The following is a 20252-nucleotide window of genomic DNA, read 5'->3' on the forward strand; positions in this document are numbered from 1 at the left end:
TTATTTGTCATTTTTCCCTTACTGTTTTCAATAATTTTTCTTTGTCTTTAATTTTTGCCAATTTGATTACTATGTGTCTAGTTGTGTGTCTCCTTGGGTTTATCCTGTATGGGACTCTCTGTGCTTCCTGGACTTCGGTGGCTATTTCCTTTCCCATGTTAGGGAAATTTTCGACTATAATCCCTTCAAATATTTTCTCGGGTCCTTTCTGTGTCTCTTCTCCTCCTGGGACCCCTATAATGCAAATGTTGTTGCGTTTAATGTTGTCCCAGAGCTCTCTTAGGCTGTCTTCATTTATTTTCATTATTTTTTCTTTATTCTGTTCTGCAGCAGTGAATTCCAGCATTCTGTCTTCCAGGTCACTTATCCGTTCTTCTGCCTCAGTTATTCTGCTATTGATTCCTTCTAGTGTAGTTTTCATTTCAGTTATTGTATTGGTCATCTCTGTTTGTTTGTTCTTTAATTCTTCTAGGTCTTTGTTAAACATTTCGTGCATCTTCTCGATCTTTGCCTCCATTCTTTTTCCGAGGTCCTGGATCATTTTCACTATCATTATTCTGAATTCTTTTTCTGGAAGTTTGCCCATCTCCACTTCATTTGGTTGTTTTTCTGGGGTTTTATCTTGTTCCTTCATCTGGTACATAGCCCTCTGCCTTTTCATCTTGTCTATCTTTCTGAGAATGTGGTTTTTGTTCCACAGGCTGCAGGATTGTAGTTCTTCTTGCTTCTGATGTCTGCCCTCTCCTAACAGTATATATTAAAGAGGACACTAACTTTGAAAAATAATGTTAAACTGTGTTAAATTAGGTAATTATTTGACTTCACTTCTGAAGAATCATCAACTAATTCTTTTCATTGACGTATAACTGACATATGTAACATTAGTTTCAGGTGTACAATATAGTGATTCGACATTTATATATATTACAAGATAATCACCAGAGTAAGTCTAGTTACCATCTGTCACTATTTAAAGTTATAAAATATTAATGACTATATTCCCTATTCTGTACATTATATCCCCATGACTTATTTATTGTATAACTGGAGGTTTGTGCCTCAATCCCCTTCACCTATTTTGCCCATCCCCCCAACCCCTAGTAATTATTTTAAAGCATGGATTTAGAAGACTAGTTTTAAAAGCAAGCCTAAATAAGTAGAACTCAATCTTTCACACACCTCCATATAATTAATATAGCTTCTTAGATTTTAATGAAGAAGGGCTGATCTAGCTCTCAGCCTATAATAGCAAGCATGATTTAACAATTTATCAAGTCAGACTTCTCATCAAATAAAAAATAAAATGACAAAAGTTAAGAAACAAAACATAGGAAGCCAGCAGTAAATTGTCAAATATAACTTTTACCGTTAACTTTAACTTACCTCTACAAATTTGACTATAAATTATTATAGGCATTGCTAAAATCAAGTAAATGAACTTTGCTAAATAGTTTACTTTCTCTTCTCACCTCTGTGTGAACCACAGTTAGCAATAGGGGGTATGTTTATTCATATGTAAAATAAAAGTGCTCCAGTGGACCTGTGGCTCCCAGGCCTTTTTTAGCTCTAGAACACTGAGCACTGGTAAAAGAACAAAAAGGGCCATCAGGAAGGAGTACATAAGAATTACTAAGGTAACCAACCAGCCAGTAAAACATATCCTTTGCATAAATATAAATAAAAAATTACAATTTGCTGGGAGAGCTCTTCCTGCCAAAAAACTACTAAATGTTGAATTCTTATGTTCAGTCACATACACAGAGAAACCTGAACCCTTGTACCTATTTGTCTTTACAAATCTGTCTCTAAATGCTTTTGATCCAATATTGCCAACAGTGAAAAGGATTTGCTCATACAAATGTAAATTTATATTTATTTATGAGTTAGAAATCTATTATGGTCTAATATATTATATCATGAACATTATGACATATAAAAATAAAAAGTAAGAAATGAGGTTTAAAAATACAAAGCAACAAGGGTTGTCCTGTTTTCTTCCTATGGCAGAAGGTCTACCTGCATGGATTGTCTTGCTCATTCCCTGGGGATGAGCACACTGCTTCAGAGTTCTGGTCTAAACTACCACATCATCACTTGCTGCTTTTGAGATGCTCCTAATAATTACACCAAGGTTACAACCTGTGTCCTAAACATTTATATATCACTTTCCAAAATTTACTCCTTTTCCTTTAATAACACCACAGTTTGAAGAACATGTTTTTTAATTTGTCTTCAAAGAAGTTCAGTACAGCAGTGTAACTGAACTCTAATCCCATTCAGAGTAGGGTTTGCAGGCTTGAGAATGGCATCAGACAATGAGTGTCTATTATGGGAAGTACATCTCTCTTTTCTTTGGAGATTTATAGCCTAATAGAAAGATGAGAAAGTTCAAGCTAGAGCAGTGCCTCTTGCTCTTCCCGGGCAAAAATATCAAAATTAAGTGAGAATACTATCTGTCAGGACATCTAATAGCAAGAGAGAAAGTTCTAAAAAATAAACAACTGATATTTCCCAGATGGGGTAGTCGTCTTAACTTAGTGGCTAATTTTTACTTTATTGTCACAAGGTACCCAGAGGGAAAGACTACTTTTATGTACTCTACTTAACTATAAGAGGCAGTTATTTTCTAAGATCCTTAAAAAAAAAAAACCCATAATTTTTGTTTTTCCAAAGACTCTTGCAAAGGGCATGCATTTCCTAGCCAGCCTTTGCCACATCTGCCCGTTTGTCCACATTTTCATTCCAAAAATGCTCCCTGGCCACAAAGATCTAGCATGTAAAGACTATCATACTAGGAATAGGGTTCTACAGTTTCACAAAGACCAAAACAGCTACAAAATGCATAAATTAAGGAGAGAAAGATGAGTCAACAAAAGTGGTATCCATCTGCTTCTCTAATTTTCTCAGCATTTGTCGCTTTGAACACATCAAATTCCTTTGCAAGTTATTAGCAAAGTGCATTTCTACCATTTTTCATTATTCCGCTGTAAAACACAAATACAATTAAAATAATGGGTTTAAAGAGGGGTATAATAAAAATAAAATCCTAGTAATAATAAAGATGTTTATTAGACTACACTTAATGCCACGCAAATATTTTGTTTCCCTGTTCCCCTACAGTACTGTGACCACGACTCTGTATTGAGGGTCCCTACTGATATACAAGATATTTTCATTGAACTTAACTGCTCAGGCAGCTGAGAGTGGCTACTAATAGACTCACATAATCTAACCAGTGTCAGAGTGTGGATCTCCTAAAGGAAATTAAAAAAGAAATTTTTTTTCTTCTTCTACAAAACCATAAGTAGAACTATTTGTTCATTTTTTTCTAAGCCAGTTTATACTGTGGTCAAAAATAAACACTATTTTAAGATTCCACCCACTTTTTTTTAATTTATAATTTTTGTTTTTTTAGAGAGTCTCAGATTATGAGGGTCACACACTAGACTGACACGTATTTAAAATAACATGCACTGTATTATATCATTGAAATTTGCTAAGATAAAAGAACTTAAATGTTCTCACTAAACAAACAAAGAAATGAATAAAGTGAGGTAAGGGATGTATTAATTAATTGGATCCTTTCACAATGTATATGTCTATGAAAACACCACAGTGTGCATTTAAAATATCTTACAATTTTGTTTGTCAACTGTACCTCAGTAAAGCCGAAAAATAAATACATTAATAAATAAACATACCTATGCATTACCATAAAACATTAAAAATTAAATTGAATACAATAACATGTGTAAATACAAGGCTGTTGGCCTGAAAATGGAAGACTCGTCACCTAATACCTATATATTCCACAGTAATTATAAGACCTTGTTAATTATATTTATAAAGTGGTACAACAGCCTAAGACTAACATGCCACAGTATACATTTTGTTATCATCACTGTGTCTCACTTTCTGCGACATTAAAGCACTTTCAACTTCTACTTAAGCGAATTATATCTATGTCGTCAATGAAAGGTAGAAAAATGGTTATTTTAGGACAGAAGCTTATCGTCCTACATGGAGCTGCAAATCTCTGAGATTCTTCTCTCTGCATTTTGCTAATTAGAAAACTAAAAAATCTCCATCAGCATGATGTACCCTCCTTTCTCAGGGCCTCCATCCAGCACAGAGATGTGTACGTAGTGTTTTTGACCCAAAGCAAAGCTTTGCTTGTAAAAATATCCCCATCTTCAAGGGTATTATACATTCCCCAGAAAGAAGGGCTTTGCCAGGTTAAACTGTAATTAACAAATAATAAAAACAGATTCCTTCTCTGAGATTTTTATAAAACTACACAACATACTTTCTTTTCTGATAATATTTAAGTAAGAAGTTTGAGTCAAGAAAGAACAGTAAACAACCAGAAAGTATAAAACCCTCAAAACTGAATTAGCCTAGTGAGTTTATTCTGGGAAGTTTAATAGCACATTCCTACTATAATGTTTATTAGCATGTTTTTGTAACACTTCAAACTGATTTTTTTTTTTTTAAAAAAAGAATGGTTTAGATTTTCAGGAGCTGGTCAAACTGATTCATGTTAAAGCATTATTATATTACTTTTACCACTATTACCACAATTTGTTTAATATTGGAGTTAGAACAGTAATAATAATTGGATAACATAACCAGAAAAGAGAGAGGTGAAATGACAGGAATGTAAGACCTAAGAGATACAACAATAAAGCAAACAGCAACTGAAATAACATATATAGAGGAGGAAAAAATTTTTTAAAACCATATATTTAAAAATGTGGACAAAATATTAAAAAGGTCAGAAAATTGACATTAGAATTGAAAATTAAAGGAGAGAAATATCTTAGAGAAGAAGGTTTTAAGTAGCTAAGAACATCTTCTAAAGTTTGCACGTGTTTCTAAAACTAAAGCATAAGAGAGTGATGTCACCAAGCTGGTGACATAGCTTGTTCCTGACTTTGCTCCCCCTCATGAGAAGAACAACTAACAACTATTCAAGGGCAAGACACCACTGACAGAATCCTAGGACATGGAAGTGAGGCTGAAGCACCCTCGGCACCCCAGAGATCAAGGCAGACTGCGTTAGAAGAATGGATGTTACCTGAACCTATTATGGTAATCATTTCATTTCATGATCAAACCATTGTGCTGTACACCTTAAACCTATGCAGTGATGTATGTCAATTATTTCTCAATAAAACTGGGGAAAAAAACTAAGACATGAAAAGGCCTAGTAAAAAGAGCAAAGATGGTTTAAACTTGAATTCTTGTACCACTAAAAAATAAATAAATAAGAGGCAGATAAATGGTTTCTGAAATTAGGGTGGGACTATAAATTCTGAACAACCAGCAATTTAAATTTCTTTCATAGGATGAAAACTAAATATTCAACTGTACCTTTTTGCTTACCTTCACTGTCATGGAATGACTCCCCCCCCCCCTTTTTTTTTTTTTGGCTCTGTCACTGTTATGGATGAAATTGTGTTTTCCAAAAATATGGGTCGAAGTCCCTGGTACCTTGGAACATGACCTTATTTGGAAATAAGGCCCTTGCAGATGTAATTAGTTAAGATGAATTCATACCAGAGTAGAGTGGGCTTTTAATTCAATATGACGGGTGTCTTTATAAGAAGAGGGAAATTTGGGCACAGCAACAGGAACACAGGGAGAATGCCATGTGATGACAGAAGCAGAGATGGGAATGACGCAGCTGCAAGCCAAGGACCAGCAAGGACTGATGGTCTCCTCCTCCATAAGCTGGGAAGAAGCAAGGAAGGATTCTACCAGTCTCAGAGGGATCCTGCCCTTGCTGGCATCTTGATTTTGAACTTCTATGAGAGAATGACTTTCTTTTGTTTAAAGCCACCCAGTTTGTGGTACTTTGTTATGACAGCCCTGGGAAACAAAGACAGTCACTGTGTTGTCCTGCAAACCCAGGAGAAAAGTCTAAGTAAAGGAGAAGGGTTAGGAGAGCAGTGTCAGTACCAGCAAAAACTTACCTGCAACGTAGTCGCCAAAGCCAATGGTTGTTAAAGTGATAACCACAAAATAAATGGCGTCCAGGGCACTCCAGCCTTCTATGTGCTTGAATATGATTGCAGGCAGAGCAACAAAGAGTACACAGCCAAACAGTATAAATATGATTGTTGAGATGATTCGAATCTTGGTTTGGCTAACATTCCACTTCTAAGGATGAGAGAGAGAGAGAGAGGGAGAAATCGATTGAGATAGATTATCAATGTACCTGTGAAGTTGACCTATATATCAATACACTGTTATTAGCAAATTAGTAAATGAGAATGGTATTTTATTCCCTCTTATAATTAATTTTAATTGTCTTTACTTACAAATATTGGGTATAACATGAATAACTGAAAACAACCAATGCTAATAATGATGCTACTTTACCCTTACATAGCTTTACAACAGGTAAATTACTTTCTAAAGTAAGTTACATTTGCTCTGAGAATAAAATTTCAGATTTACATTGTTCTTTGTTTACCCGAACTACTTTTGAAATATTTCTATTCTATAGGCATACAACTCATTGCATGCCAAAGATAATCTAGAAATATATGAAATGGAGAAAACTAAACCATGAATTAAATATCTACTGTTGATAATTGATAAAATTATTAATTTCATGAAGACTTTTCCCTCTCACTCCTACCACATTTTCCTATCATTCTTCAATTGGTTAAAGTGAAATACTAACAGACTTAAAGTCCACAGTTGATTCCCATGTGAACCAGATGAACTACCTCTCTGTTCTATGGCCTTAAGCTGTACAACTAAATATACCAGACATGGTATGTAGGCAAGGATAAGTCTTCAGCACCCCTAAGCTACAGCTGCCCTCAGAGGACCCATATTTTTTCACTCCTTCCCTTCTCAGAAATCTCTACAGCATAACATAGTAAGTGAAGTATGTACATACAGCCATTTATCTCCATATCTCTTTTTGTCATTATCACTATATATTTTCATCTCCCTGGAGCTATCTTATCTACCATGACAATTATACGTCACATCCCCACCATATAAAAATCACTGAATTTTAGAGCTTGAACATTTTCTAGAGATAAAGATCTATAAAACCATCAAATGGAAAGTGGAAATAAAAGTTTCTCTAGTCTATCACCCTTATCATATACATGAGAGTTAAATGAATTCATGTTTGTAAAGTTCTCGGAACAGAGCTTAGTACTAAATGTTGAATCTTGACTACTGGGATGTATTCACTACAAGAGCATGGGATTTATTTTATGCACTGATGTGGATACAGCATGAAAAACATTCTCCAGCATCCTGTAGTCACTCAAACATCTGTTGAATGAATGAATGAAGAACAATTCAGCATTATCAAGTTCATGCCACTAACCTGCCCTCTAAGTTAATGTAATACAAGATACTTTTAATATCAATATAAGAAAAGTATAACACCCAAAAAAGGATAAAACAACTAGTTTGGAAGAACCATGCCTTCTTTACTCTAACAGTAAAAATATTTGAAAATGAACTTTGAACTTAATATGAAACATATCTAATGCTAAAACTGGAGTTATAATTTAAATTGAAAAACTAATACTCAATGGTCTTATTTCATCAATAGAGTTAAATACTTTGTCGAATTTTTTATGAAAAGATAAATTATTGAATAATAAATAAAATGTATTGCAATAGTAGTGACAGTACTAACAAACCATTTATAATCTCAGTCTCTAACACAATTATTTTCTTTATTCATAATTTTTTTTCAAGAGTAGAAGCCTGTCATCATGATATTGTTTTTCACTTAAAATCTAATTAGAGCATTTTCATTTTATTTTTTCTATTGAATATAATATACCCATGAACATCTTCATGTGTATTACTTTTGGTTCTACTAAACTACATCCCTTAGTTAAATCTCTATCAATAACATTACTAAATTAAGTTATATGATCCCCTTTATCGTGTTTGTTATGTATTATTTGATCCTTCACAAAAGGGCTATTTGAAGTTTACTAGCTATGTTAGGCTTTCATTTATAATATCTCTAACTCTCAGAGTAATGCCTCATCATCAGTACCATTGTTCACATTATATAAATGGCAAAATGGAGATTTAAGGGTAAAATAACTAGCTTAAGTGAATATAGCTAGGAGACAATACATCTGGAATTTGAACCCAGGACTGCCAGATTCCTACTTCTTTTCCATATATTTTGCTTTTTCTCATTCATTAATGTATTCATTTGAAGAAGTATAAAAATAACTATACAGTGAGTTACTTACAAATAGAGGTACATATAAATTGTTATAGAAAACCCAGTAACTGAACGTCTAAACTGTATCTGAGGTGAATAGAAAAGTTATAATATTTTTAAAATTTAAATGATTAACATATGTAGTTAAAAGGCTATTGTACTCACAATAAATGTATCTTCCACTTTTGCAATTCCTTTTCCAAATATGGTTCCTAGTTGATCTCCAACTCCAGCCAACAGAAAACCAAAGAGGGGAATTCCCAGTAAGGCATAGATGATACAGAATATTTTTCCCCCTTCTGTGCGTGGTGAGATGTTTCCAAATCCTAAAAAACACAAAGAAGAAGAAGAATTCAGCTGTTTATAAATGAGTAATAGTTTAAAACATATGACCTCAAGATTGATTCAGAAATTCCCAAATATTATAAGACATCAATCCTAGATTTCAACTAATTAAGAATCGCTTTATACCACATAAGCTTTTAATGTAAAATCCTCTTATAAACAAATATTTTAACAATCTACAAAATATAGCTAATGCTCCAATTAAACTAGATGATGAAAACTGAGGGAGTAACACATGTAATAAAGTCAATGTTTTCATTAAATTTACCTCTACCTCTCTATACTGCTAATCCTGTTGACTACAAAGTTTTCGTTGCCATTTACTAAGAGTGTATTGCCTTCATTTAAGAGTATTCAAATATGCTTAAATTATTTAAAGTTTAATAACAACTTTTAAATTTTGTTTCCATTCAAGTACCTACCAAAAAGCAATAAATAAAAACTTGAAATTATCAAACCTTTTTAAAGTTCTGAGGATTCTGAAGGCTTTTCAATTTTGTGCAAGGATGGCTCTACTTGTTATGATTAAATCAGCTCAACTTTATTCCCCCCCTTTTTAAGAACAAAAGCAATGTCTACAAACACGTTTGAGGTAAAGAATGCATGTTCTCTAGAAGTACATAGAGTATCTTTTTTGATACGTAATCCTCTCATTGTCTTTCACATTAAATTAATCTGGAATTTTAGTTTTAATTTCCTCTTTTACTCAAGAATGTGGATCGGGATTTTAAGATTGGCATTTTGTTGCTACTTTCTAGTTTTACAACTATTACTGTCAAAGAGTATGGCCTGTATGATTTTTACTTTTTGGAATCTATTGAGATTGTCTTTGTGGCCTTATAATGGCCAATTTTTGTATTTGTTTCATTGTTTTTTGAAAATAATCTGGATGTTCTATTTGTTGGAAACAAAAAGGGCATATACTATCAAAGGGATTCATATCATCCCCCCAAATCCAGTCCCAATGTGGTTCCCTCACAAAATTTGCCCTGGGGGAGGAGGGGATGGGCTAATATTTGGTTATTTTAGCGCATACATTTTTCTCCCCATTAATATTTCCATCTTTCTCTTCTTCCTACTCAGTCAATCTGGTATTCATTGCTAGTCAATTCATCTATTGAGGGTTGTGGTTTTTTTTCAAATGTATCTAGTTTTCAAGAACTTTGCCTGTTTTCATTAGTTGGTTCTTATGCCATGAAAATAATAATTACATTCATTTCTTGGTTTTAACAATGTTGTACCATATATTAACTCTATTCCTTGAGAGAAATCCTATACTTCCTTTATTTAGGTGACTTTCTTCAAGGGTCTGAGAATTCCTGGTCATATTTTCATACTTGTAAGCACAGTGTAATAGTAGTTTGGTTAGTTTTTGTGGCTGAAATGTATTTCCCAGCCTCAGTGAGAATCGTGGTTGATCTGGTGGTGCACGTAAGATTCTCTTCAAAGGAGTGTGGTTCAAGTAGTGTTGGCCGGAAAGAAGGGGGCTGGCATCTGATTGGCCTTTCACATAGATGTGCACCTCACAGAACTTGATAGCAGGGTTCCCTAACTCCTCATGGCAGCCTCCAGTTCACAGCTGCCTTTCTGCTTCTCAGACCTGCTGACTGCTTGGGGAACATGATGTAAGCTGTCTACACATTTAACTCATTTACCTTCCATTCTGCTCTTATCTACTAATGCCTTGGAACGCTGAACATCAGGGCAATATGTACAAAGGTCCGTCCAGGGCAAGTGTGAAAAAGGCCGAGAAGTCTTGTATCAAGGTAACTTGAAGAAGAAAAAGCCCATCACAAAGGTTAGACAGAATGCTTAAACTGGACTATTTGGGATGGGGCACCATTTCTGTACACCATCCAAGATGGAACTCAACAATTTCAACCCTGTCCTCTATTCTAGCATCAATAAGCAGAATACCAATAACAAGAGAGCCTTGCTAAATCAGCAGTGTGGACTGTTTTGTTTTGTTTTTCTTAATTCATTTATTTATTTATTTTTGGCTGCGTTGGGTCTTCGTTTCTGTGCGAGGGCTTTCTCTAGTTGGGGCGAGCGGGGGCCACTCTTCATCGCGGTGCGCGGGCCTCTCACCCTCGCGGCCTCCCTTGTCGCGGAGCACGGGCTCCAGACGCGCAGGCTCAGTAGTTGTGGCTCACGGGCCCAGTTGCTCCGCGGCATGTGGGAGCTTCCCAGGCCAGGGCTCGAACCCGTGTCCCCTGCGTTGGCAGGCAGATTCTCAACCACTGTGCCACCAGGGAAGCCCCCAGTGTGGACTGTTTTGACCTGGGTTCTCTGATTATTCCAGAGAGTCCTGCTAAGATCCAACACTATTGTATTGCCTCTCCAGATGAATAACCATGTGACCCGAAGTAGGGCAGGCATCTGAGTTATCCCATACCATCCTATTTTCTCTTTTTGCATAAGAGGACGAATGTCTTCAAAGTTATATCCATAAGAAGTAACCTACCCCCAGAAAGGGTCAAGGATCAAAAAGAAAAGATACAACGTTTTTTTTTAATACTGACTGTGGCACTGCTATAAATAGGCTCTGCAGTTTGTTTAAAAAATAAAAGCCTAAGTATCAGAGGGCTCAACTTGATCTGCCCCACACAAGTTAAAAGGGCATAGGAAAAAAGGGCTTCAACTTTTCATCCATCACTGACTCAGATTCGGCCCAGAAGCCACTGGAACATCTTCAGAAAAGGGGACAGAGGATTTCCTCAGAAAGTCTGTTTATATCACAAATGAAATGGCCCCAAATCCAAAGAATTCTAGATGTAAAGAAAGCCAATCACCTTTCATGGATCAAAAAACAGAGACCAGTTCCTTGTGGCATCTCTGTACTTCCTCTTTATCATCTCCAAAGTTAGCAGAAGGGAGAATGAAGGGAGTAGGGCTGAAGGATCCTGATATGATTCTTCTCTGAGTCTCTTCCTGCTTCACCTTCCAAATGTTCCTCTCGACACCGTTACGCTGAGCTCTCCAGCTGAATCTGTGCCTCAGAGGTCGCTGCCCTCACACAGTCACCCAGTGCACACACACAAAGTCACCTAGCCATTTTCTGACATAAAGGGCGTGCCAACGACACCCTAAACATCTGCCCAGGTGAGAGGATCACGTGGTTGTTCAGGGGATGTTCCTCACGTTTTCTCCTCTTCCCTGCATAAAATAAGAGTGGTCTCCTCTCCACGGATACACCACAGGGTCTAACCCAAGAACAGACCCTGGTTAAATGACTTGATATTATTAATGGACTTACAAAAAGTGTCCATTGACTCTAAGCCATACCGTATGCCAAGCTTTTAAAATATTAATCTTAGTGGTTGTCTGGACTTCCTGACCCTCCCCCGTGGTTAGTCAGCAGCACCTTCCTTGCCTCAGGGTGAAACAGACTGTTTTGGCAAGAAGAAAACGGAAAAGAAACAATATTAAATTTTGTTTTCTTTTAACTCCTAAATTAAGGTGTTCACACTGAAAATGCTTCGCCTGAGGAGAGCAGCTGTCAGTTTATAGCATCGCATATGCGTGGCAAAAAAGTTATAAGAGCGGCAGTCAATCGAGCTTCCAAAGAGCTTAAGGGAACAGACAAGACTGAAGATTGATGGGGCCTGACCTTGGAGGAGGCGGGGTGAGGCAGACACCAGAGGATAGGACCTGGGAGGAGGAGGGGGTTTCAAAGATACCCTGAAGCTGTCTTGAGAGATCAGTGGTTAAATTCTCAGGAATTCTGCAAGTCAGCTGACTTCACATTGATAGTTTGAAATCAACTGTAGTAGGAATACTTACACCTCAGAAATTGGCAAGCGCTACAGTTTAGAGCTCCCCCCCCACCCCCAGCTACCTAATATTGACCAATACACTACAGAATAAGACAGAGTCAAATTTGAGAGACCGTACATAGTCTGTGCTAGACATCTGGGTGGAAGCCTGTAGGCCAACCCCTGACATTTATATAAATACAGCACCAGAATAGCTATCATCTCGTCTTCACATCACTTTAAGGGAAGGGCTTTCCGTGGAAAGCTATTGCAGGTCCATTGTAAGTGGATTACCTAGCAGGAGGCCCATATATGTCACCCCATCTGAACAGCCCCAAGTGGACAGGTCACTTTTCTGCCAGAATTTATTAATACTGCAAATAAATAATACCCCTTCAAACACTGTGCACACTTGCAATTATTTAATTATTTGCAACAATTGATTTAATACCTATATTCCTCACTTGACTATGAGTCCCATGAGTGTAGAGATTGATTTATTGTTTACTTATATGTTGTTAAAACTATAATTCCAAAACCTTACTGGCTTATTAATTAGTGCATTAATTGACAATCAATAAATATTTCTTGACTGGTTGACTGACATATAAACCTAAAAAATTCACAAAACTTTAGAAAGAGGGTAGAGAAAAATAAGAGCATACAGAGAAATACAATGTTTCTGTATGAGAACTCATAAAAAAACTAAATTTCTCTCCCACTAGTTACTAAATTTACTATCTTTGCAATCAAAATTCCATAGTTTAAAAAATTTTTACAACCTAATGAAATGATCCTAAAATTCATCTGGGATAAAATTAACAATAACAGTCAATAAATATTTAAAAGCATGACTAATATGAGGCAAAATTTACTTCCAAATTAAAACTACGTTATCTATAGTTTTAATAATTAAAACTATGTGGAAAATTAATGAATGAAAACAACAGAAAGCATAGAAAAGACCCAGCATATAACTGAATGTACTGTTTGATAAATATGACATTTCGTATCAATGTAGAGTTATAGAGAATCAATTAGAATTGATTATTAAGTAAACAATGATGGGGTAAATAGTAAGCCACTTAGAAATAAATTATGTCCTTGCCTCATGGTATACACTAAATACTACCAGATAGATTAAATAATCAAATATAAAGAAATGTGACCATAAAATATACATGAAAGGACAGGAGAATGATTCTCTAAATATAACTCCTAGGACAGAACCATAAAGAAATGAAGGATAAATACAACTACACAACAATATAACGATGCTGTATGTCAAAAGAAGAACACAAATTCTATGTAGAGGCAAAGTGTTTTTATCGAGAGGCAGTGCAGAAAAGACCCAATCGCCTCTGCTACTGGTCCTACCAGGGCTCTTCTTGATCAAACAGGCAAACTTTCACTTCACTTTCAGGGCTGAAGTTGTCCTGAACCTATCATGTCTGCATTTGTGATCTGAGATGTTCAAATTTAGACTTCTGCCTTTCGTCTCCAGCCTTAATATGTAGACCTTGGATTGTTACTTACAAATATACCTGTTACTGGGAAATATCAAATATCCATAATGATACATTGATAAACCCCAAATACATTATTGGTTATGAGTACTTGGAATATTTACTGAAAGACAGTCAAGTGGCCAACTTTCACAAATAAGTTCACTTCTACTGAAAAACGTCAGACTAAACCTGTAATAAGCAACACTATTGGATAATAGCAGCCTTTCTACCCTCTGCCTCAGACTGCCTGAAATTAAGTAACATAGTTAAACTGTTTAGACTTGTTGGCTGCAGCATATATACTCTAGATTTAAGAGCACTATTTGACTAATAGGCAGTTCATGCAGATCTTTAATCTCTTAGTCAGCTTCCAATGTGGAAACAGTAGTTTATGATTACATTTACTGACAACAGCAAGGATAAAAGCAACAATAAATTGAAATTGCATTCATATAGTCCATTCTAAAGTTAAACCCAGCTTAAAATACACATCTAAGTAACTCTGACCAAAAATTTAGGAAGTAGGTTCTATTACCCCAATCTCATGGAGAAGAAATCTAGATAAGAAAAAATGCATTACTATTATTTTACTTTTGATCAATTTTATATCATAAGGTAGCAAGCTCTACACAGAAATCAAATATCACCACAGCAATAAGTATGATTTAATTCTGTTTGATGAAAAAGTATTCAATAAATATTACATGCCAAACACTGTACAAGATACTGCAGACACAAAGATGAAGAAAGCACTGCTTCAAAAAATTCCAAGTTATTAATAAAATCAACTAAATATGATATCTACCAACTTTTCTTTAAACATTAATGAAGGTACACAAATAGACAAAGATTTGCTACACTGAAAACCAAAAATAGCAATGTGTGTGTGAGGAATACTCCCATTAAAACACTGCACTTAAAAAGCTGGGTTAGCATAAGTTTGGTCCCATATTTTACTTGGATCTCTGTAATACAAGAGCAAGCCAGCTAGGAAGTGGCTAAGCTAGGTCTATTCAAATACTAAATCTACTCAGAGGCCACAGGTACTCTCAATATGCAGCATTTAAAGCACTGGTAGTAGGACAGACCCAAGAAAAGCCTCATAATAGTCTATACTGAGACATAAAATGTTAATGTCATGTGTCAGGAAATTCTGCAAGGACCCGTAGATAAATAAAGAGTGAGAAGTAAAAGGAGAGTGAAAAAGAGTAGAATATAAACCACTCAACATAAGCCTCTAAACAAAAGTCTATGAATAATGCAAATGCTAAGAAGCGAAAACACAAACAACCACTAAAGCAGTAATTTATCTAAATGAGAATAATTTCATGGGACAGTCTGAACTTAAATTTTGAAAGAGGTATATTAGACTATCCAGAGATAAAAACAAAATTTTTAGTGAAATTATGCAATAAAAAGGTATAAAGATATGAATGGACAGATAAGAAAGGGGATGTGTAAGAAATCTTGGAAATGAAACATACTAATTTTTAAAGAAATAACATAGATGAAATAGACTGATAGAGGTGAAGAAAGAATTAATGAATTTGAAGGTGATGTTGAATAATTCATGAAGAACCCAACTCAGAAAGGAAAGGGGACTTAAAATTAAAAACGTGAAGGAGGCCTTTAGAGACAGAAAATTAAAAACATGAAGGAGGCCTTTAGAGACAGAGACATGAGAATTACAATCATGTAAGTCCAGAAGAAGAAAATGGAATGACTAAGATGGAAACAGTATTTAAACTGAGAATTTTCAAGAATTGAAGATCTGTGGATCCATATTGAAAGTGCACTCATTCTATCTAGCTAAACTACCAAAAAATAATGAGGGACCTATTTTAGCAATTTTCAGACATACAAAATCCAAGAAACCTTACCATCCAGGGAACTCCTACTAAAATAACTATCTAGGTGTGCTTGAGAAATTATATACTTCAGAAAAAAGAAAGGAGCCTAGCAGGAAAACATAGCATAGGAGAAACAAAAGTGGGCAGAGAAGTGGGAAAAAAAGTCAAAAATTTAGTCAACTACTAACTGCAAAACATGTGCACACACAGAAACACACACACGCAAACACTAAAAGTAAACAATGGACAACAGTAAACACAATGGATGGGAAAATAGAGGTTCAATAAGTAAGTTAACTGCTGTTTGGCTAACATATAGAATTAAAAGTATTAGCTAAAAATGTGTTAAAGAATAATAGCAACCACTATCAATACAACAAAAGGTAGAAAAATAGGGAAAGAAGAAACAAAGAAAGAGGATGACATAAAATAACACGAATAGAAGAAAACCCAAATATATCAACAATCACAAGTTATGTAAATAGACTAAAGGCAAACACAGGGATTATTAGAGTTTATAAAAATATCACAGTTCAGATAAAAACAAAGGGATAGAAAAAGATTTGTTAGCAAATTCTTATCCAAAGAAAATCAGCATAGCAATATTAATATCAATCAAATAGATTTAAAGGCTACACATATTTCTAGTAATAATGAGAGTGACTATGTACTCTAATAGTAGAGATGTTATAGTAATCATGATTCTGTATGTGCCAAATACCATAACTTTGTAAACTATTAAGCAAAAGCTGACAAAATTATAAGAAAGTGACAAACCTACATTCATTCAACATCAGAAAAGCAGCTAAAGCAATATACCACATTTGCAGATTGAAAGGGAAAACAATATGACAATCTCAACAGATTCACTCATTCAACTTATTCAAGTAATATTTATTGACTGCAATGCATTAATCATTATAAATACAATAAGTGAACAAAAGAAGAAAGTCTTCTTTGTTCAAAGGGAGCTACTCTAGTTTTGGACAGTAAAGAAAATAAACAGAATAAATTGTAATTGTTAGAAATCATTACATGGTGTAACAAATAGAAAAGAATGGGAGTTATTAGGAATATGGCATGTAGGATTGTAATTTTAAACGGTGTGGTCAAAGTGGGCTCCACGGAGAAGGTGACAGTTGAGGAAAGATTTGAAAGAGGTGAAGGGAGAGGTCCATGGAAATATCTGGGGAAAGAGAGGAATGAGCTGGTGCAAAGGACCTGAGGCAGAAGTGAGCCTGGCACATGTGAGGGAGACTGAGGAGGCAGGTGAGGCTTGAATGACAGGGGACGGTGGTAGGACCTGCCAGGGTCTGATTATAGGGGTCTAGTGTAACCTCGAAGGCCTCATAGGTATAAGGATGCAGAAAAGCATTTGATAAAATTGATCACTCTAAAACAAACCTAGAAACTAGAAACGGAAGGAAATTTATTAACCTGGTTTTTGTTTTTAAACTCATTTATTTTTTGGCCACACCACGCAGCATACGGGATCTTAGTTCCCCGACCAGGGATCGAACCTGCGCCCCCTGCAGTGGAAGCATGAAGTCTTAACCACTGAGCCGCCAGAGAAGTCCTTAACCTGGTTTTTAATCAAAAAACTAATAGCCAACATATACTTAAGGTGAAACTTCCAGGCATTGGGTTTAAGATCAGGAACATGAAAAATACATCATCATTATGACTTCTCCACTATATTGTATTGTAAGTCAATGCTATAGAATTAGGGAAAAAAAGGTATAAAATGAGAAAGTACAAGTTGAAGCTATTACTATTTTTTGTACAACATGCTTGTCTATGTAATAAAGCCAAGAACAGGTATACTGGATTCAAAGTCAAGAAAACAACAACCCAATAATAATAAATACTCATATGTGCTTATTATGTGCCAGGCACTCTTACAATCAATTAAACATACTGATTTGTTTACTTCTCACAATAACCAAATAACATATGTACTCCTATTCTCATTTTTCAAATGGAGTAACTGAAGCACAGAGAGGTTAAATAATTTTCCCAAGATTACACAGCTAATAAAGTAGGGGAGGTGGGATTTAAACCCAGGTATTTTAGGTCCAGTGTCTGGCCTTTTATCATCCACATCACAACATTCCTATACCCCCAGAAAAACCAACCAGCAAATGCAATACAAAATCAAAAGATCTCAATAACAATATTAATAAATATATCTAAGAACAAATATAATAATTAATATATAAGTATTTTCTAGATAAAACTATCTAAAAAGTTACAAAATGAATGACATAAAAGGCCTGAAGAAATGAAGAGAGCTACAGATATCAGCTTTACCAAGTGTACGTTAAGTATAAGGCAACTGCAATAAATATTTTGAAGGATTTTCAGTGCAAGTTGATGGAATTTTATAAAAGTAATGGAAGAAAGTAAAGGACCAATAGCTAAGAATATTTGGGGAAAAAGTGAGGTGGGAAGATTTGCTCTACATGATATCAAGACTTACTATAGCAATTAAAAAGCAATCTGATTAACCATCTGTACCATTTATTATAGTTCTTAAAAGCTAGAAACAGAAAATTACTGTCTTATCATGACAAAGAATATCTATCTCAAAACATTTAATATCATACTTAGTATTAAAGGTCAACAAGAAGAATCTCCTTAAAATCAGGGGGAAAAAGATATCCATTTTACAACTATTATTTTTTATTATTCTGAAAGTTCTAGCAGGTTTAATGGCAGTGAACATATAAAAGGAATAATTATTATAAAGAAGACAAATATTCGTTGTGTATGGAATTAAATTTCTTGTAAATACAGGAGAATATTGAAAATTGTCGAATAGAGAAAAGCTCAGCAAAACAGCTGAATGCATGATAAATATGCAGAAACCAACAGCATTATTCTATTTTAGCACAATCTCAAATGTGCTAAATGAAATGGAAAAATACCTTATTTTCAATATTTAGGGAAATATGAAATACCTAAAAGTAATCTTATCAAGACATATGGAAGAGCTTTAGAGAACAGCTTGGGCTAGTGTAGAATGGGAGGTAACAAAACATAAAAGAACAAGAAAGACTAGAATATTCTTTTTTTTTAAAGCATCATGAATAAGTTGGAAATTGAATAATTATGCAATTAATAATGCTGAGCAAATTGGTTACTATTATGAAGAAAAAAATTCACTCTATGTGAAAAGTAAGTACCATGTAAATGAAAGATACAAATAAATTAACCAAACTACTTCCTTATTGATCCCCTCTGATTATGTTTCGGCCTTTACCTCAAATGCACACCCTCCCCCTCCCACCACTCTTCACCTGGCTGATCCCTAAAATTCCATCATTACTTAGGTTAGAAATTAATTTCTCCAACAAGCCTTCCTTGAGCCCTCACTACATACCCCCAAGATTGGGCTTGGTCCCCCTCCTGTGTACACATTTCCTTTAACCTAAGACTTACCTCACTAGATTGTAATCATCAGTTCTGCAATTAGAAGTTCTGTGAGGGACCATGTTTTAGTTCTCACTGTAGCCCTAGTGCATTTCCATTGGACATCTAAATAAATATATTCTTTCTGAAACTCCCGTTCTACTCTCTGCCCCTCACTGCAGCCCTCTCTCCATTCTACTGAGGCAGTTTCTCATTTTTCAAGTGTTGAGGATTTCAAGAGTACCTGATTCGCTTTTAGACCTTGGACCTAAAATGTTTTCAAACAGCTGGTTCGTTGTGGCTCTCGTGAAACCGTGGGGTTATGGAAAGATGCTCATAAAGGTATCCCTCTACTAACTCTCTTGTTATCCTTAAAAATCTCTTCTGTGCACAGGTTGTGATTTGAGGTTTCTCTTTATTGTGTTGACTTCTGAATAGTACTTTTCCTTTTGAAATAATCAGATTAGCAGATTTCATCTCCCTCCATCCAGTAATTCAGGATTTTGTTCTTAGTGGAAGACTAGCAGCTAACTATCATGTTAATTCACTTTGTCTTGCCACTTGCCACTCTTTTTTAGTGACCTTTTTCTTGAATAACTTATGGATTGTCTGATGAAGACTTTCTTTAAGGAGCATTTTTTCATAGAAGCCTGCCCCTTCCCCAGCCCTGACATCCCCATATCAGGTGTGCTGAGGAGGCTCCTGAACTCTGTGTCATGGGGACAATACCCTGACCCAACACGTATGGCCTCACCACCATCTGGTTAGATTTCAATCAGTCACCAAAGGGCCAGAGTCCTCAAGTCTCCCTCAAGCCCAGATCCCAAAGCCGTATGGCTCTGTAGGCAATGAAGCAGATCTCCTCTCCATCACAACCCTTCCATTCTCCTTCCCTGCTTCTCAGTGGTTACAATGCCACTACTTCAGGGCATCAAAATAGACTGACTGTGGTCTTTTCTCACCCAAATCCATCTCATCACAGTCTATTCTCCCTAAAGCACTGTTTCAGTCTTTATACTCCATAGTTTGTAAAACCCTTAGGTGTTCCAAGGCCTTTACTTGCAAACCACCATTCCTACTTCCCCCAAACTCCCTGTTATGCAATTGTTCTATCAATACCTTCTGGTAACACCAGAGTCATCATTACTCACTGAAAAAA

At 35.5% G+C, this 20252-nt stretch overlaps 1 protein-coding gene across 1 annotated transcript in view; it reads right to left on the reverse strand.

Moving 5' to 3' along the window:
* The window catches only part of KCNK2 (potassium two pore domain channel subfamily K member 2), a 139643-nt gene that overhangs the window by 52383 nt on the left and 67008 nt on the right, over positions 1 to 20252 (reverse strand). The window contains exons 4-5 of the mRNA XM_068538420.1: positions 8390 to 8550; positions 5976 to 6162 (exon numbers count right to left, since the gene is read on the reverse strand). Coding sequence (XP_068394521.1) covers positions 5976 to 6162; positions 8390 to 8550 — 348 coding nt within the window. The remainder of the gene's footprint in view (positions 1 to 5975; positions 6163 to 8389; positions 8551 to 20252) is intronic.

The sequence above is a fragment of the Eschrichtius robustus genome, chromosome 3 (assembly GCF_028021215.1).
Source record: "Eschrichtius robustus isolate mEscRob2 chromosome 3, mEscRob2.pri, whole genome shotgun sequence".
Classification (NCBI taxonomy): Eukaryota; Metazoa; Chordata; class Mammalia; order Artiodactyla; family Eschrichtiidae; genus Eschrichtius; species Eschrichtius robustus.